General features: G+C 42.3%; 1 protein-coding gene across 1 annotated transcript; it reads right to left on the reverse strand.

The window, feature by feature from the left end:
- Positions 1-257: 257 nt before the first annotated feature.
- On the reverse strand, positions 258-1,193 carry LOC122117838 (olfactory receptor 1044-like). Its single transcript, XM_042691701.1, has one exon. The coding sequence runs from the start codon at positions 1,191-1,193 to the stop codon at positions 258-260; it is 936 nt and encodes a 311-aa protein (XP_042547635.1).
- Between the last annotated feature and the right edge of the window lie 650 nt (positions 1,194-1,843).

Raw genomic sequence — 1,843 nt, forward strand, 5'->3', positions numbered from 1 at the left:
ATTCAGACCTCATATTGTTATCAACTAGGGAGTACACCACTCAATTTTCAACCCATGAAGACATAGTTGTTGACATTCTAGCTCACGAATCAATTCTGATCTGCCCATAATAATTACTTTGGTTATTGAAAGCCTCAAATTAGATTGACTGCTTTTTGATTGGGTAGCAATTAGCCTGCTAAATTTCCATTGGATTGGTCATATCATGTAGTGGATCACCCACATTTTCGTAGTGCCATGTTCTGATAACCCACTCACTACGATGCTTTGCTTTCTAGTAATCTTTTCAGAGTATCCTTTACTTCTGTGTTCCTCAGGCTATAGATCAGAGGGTTAAGCATGGGAATTACAAGACTATAAAACACAGAGACCACTTTGGTGTACTTCCACGAATTTTCTGCCTTAGGTTGCCGTAGGTACATGAAAAACAGTGTTCCATAGAAGATGATGACCACAGTGAGGTGGGAGGCACAGGTGGAGAATGCTTTGCACTTGCCTTCAGAAGACTGGATTTTTATAATAGAAAAGAGGATGCATATATAGGAGATGAGGACAGTAAGGAGGGAGCCAGTGAGATTCACGGCTGAGAAGATAAGGAGCTGCTGTTCCTTGTTGTGGGTGTCAGAGCAGGAGAGGGCAAGAAGAGGAGGGTCCGCACAGTAGAAGTGATGGATCACATTGGAGTCGCAGAAAGACAGCTGGAAAGTCAGGATGGTCTGTATTACAGAGTTCAGGAAGCCATAGGTGTAGACCCCTACCACTAACTCTTTGCAGACCCGCTCTGTCATAATAGCTGTGTAAATCAGAGGGTTGCAGATAGCCATGTAGCGGTCATAGGCCATTGTAGCCAAGAGGAAGCATTCGGTTGTGGCAAAAGCACTGGAGAAGTACAGCTGAGCAAAACATCCTGAAAAGGAGATTGTTTTTTTCTTCACCAGTAAGTTCTGTAACATCTTTGGCCCAATGGATGATGAATAACATAGATCAATGAAGGCCAGGTGGCTGAGGAAATAGTACATGGGGGTGTGGAGCCGATAGTCTGCCTTGATGAGCAGGATCAGACCAAGATTTCCCACCAGGGTGATGAGATAAATTGCCAGGAACACCACGAAGAGAGGGAGCTGAAGCTCAGGGCGGTCTGTGAATCCCATAAGGACAAATTCTGTCACTGTGGTACGATTGCCTCTTGCCATTTTTGTACACTTACCTGTTGTAAAAGAAAGGAAGATGGCTTGAAAATGATCAGATACTTAAAAAGAACAAACCCTCAATGTCTTTATTTGGCCTTACATTCCTAATACTTGAAGGTTGTCCGTACCCCTTGGGCTTATTTAAGCAGATTAAAAAAAATCTAAGCGCTTTTCTTTGTGGAATCAGATTGTTATTTTCCTAGGACAGGCCATATTTTCAAGTACTAGTGGAAGCATTTTCACTTCACTTCAATAAATACATACTTTTGGGCTCCCCCTCAGGCGAAATTGCACACTTGGTGCTGGGATAGAGATTGAGTGCCATACTATTTTTGTTTTCATGGAGTCTAATGGGAGAGCCCACACAACATTACTCTACAAAGGGCAGTAACCTGAGTATGAATAGGGACTTATGCAGGGCTCTGAGACCTAGGCTGGGAGAAACTGAATGTGGATGGTAGAAACAGTCCTTGATTCTTCTTCACTTATCAAAATATATTGTCCATCCTCAATGTGTTACATGCTAACATGAAAGCACTAAATGAAAGCGATACAAAGATGAATAAATTTGATCCTCCTTTAGTGAGCTCACAGGCTGGGAGGAAAGACATATATGTAAACAGCTAGTTGCAATTTAATGTGGACAATGTTGG

Source organism: Dipodomys spectabilis, unplaced genomic scaffold (genome assembly GCF_019054845.1).
Source record: "Dipodomys spectabilis isolate Male_0828 unplaced genomic scaffold, ASM1905484v1 ptg000145l, whole genome shotgun sequence".
Taxonomy (NCBI): domain Eukaryota; kingdom Metazoa; phylum Chordata; class Mammalia; order Rodentia; family Heteromyidae; genus Dipodomys; species Dipodomys spectabilis.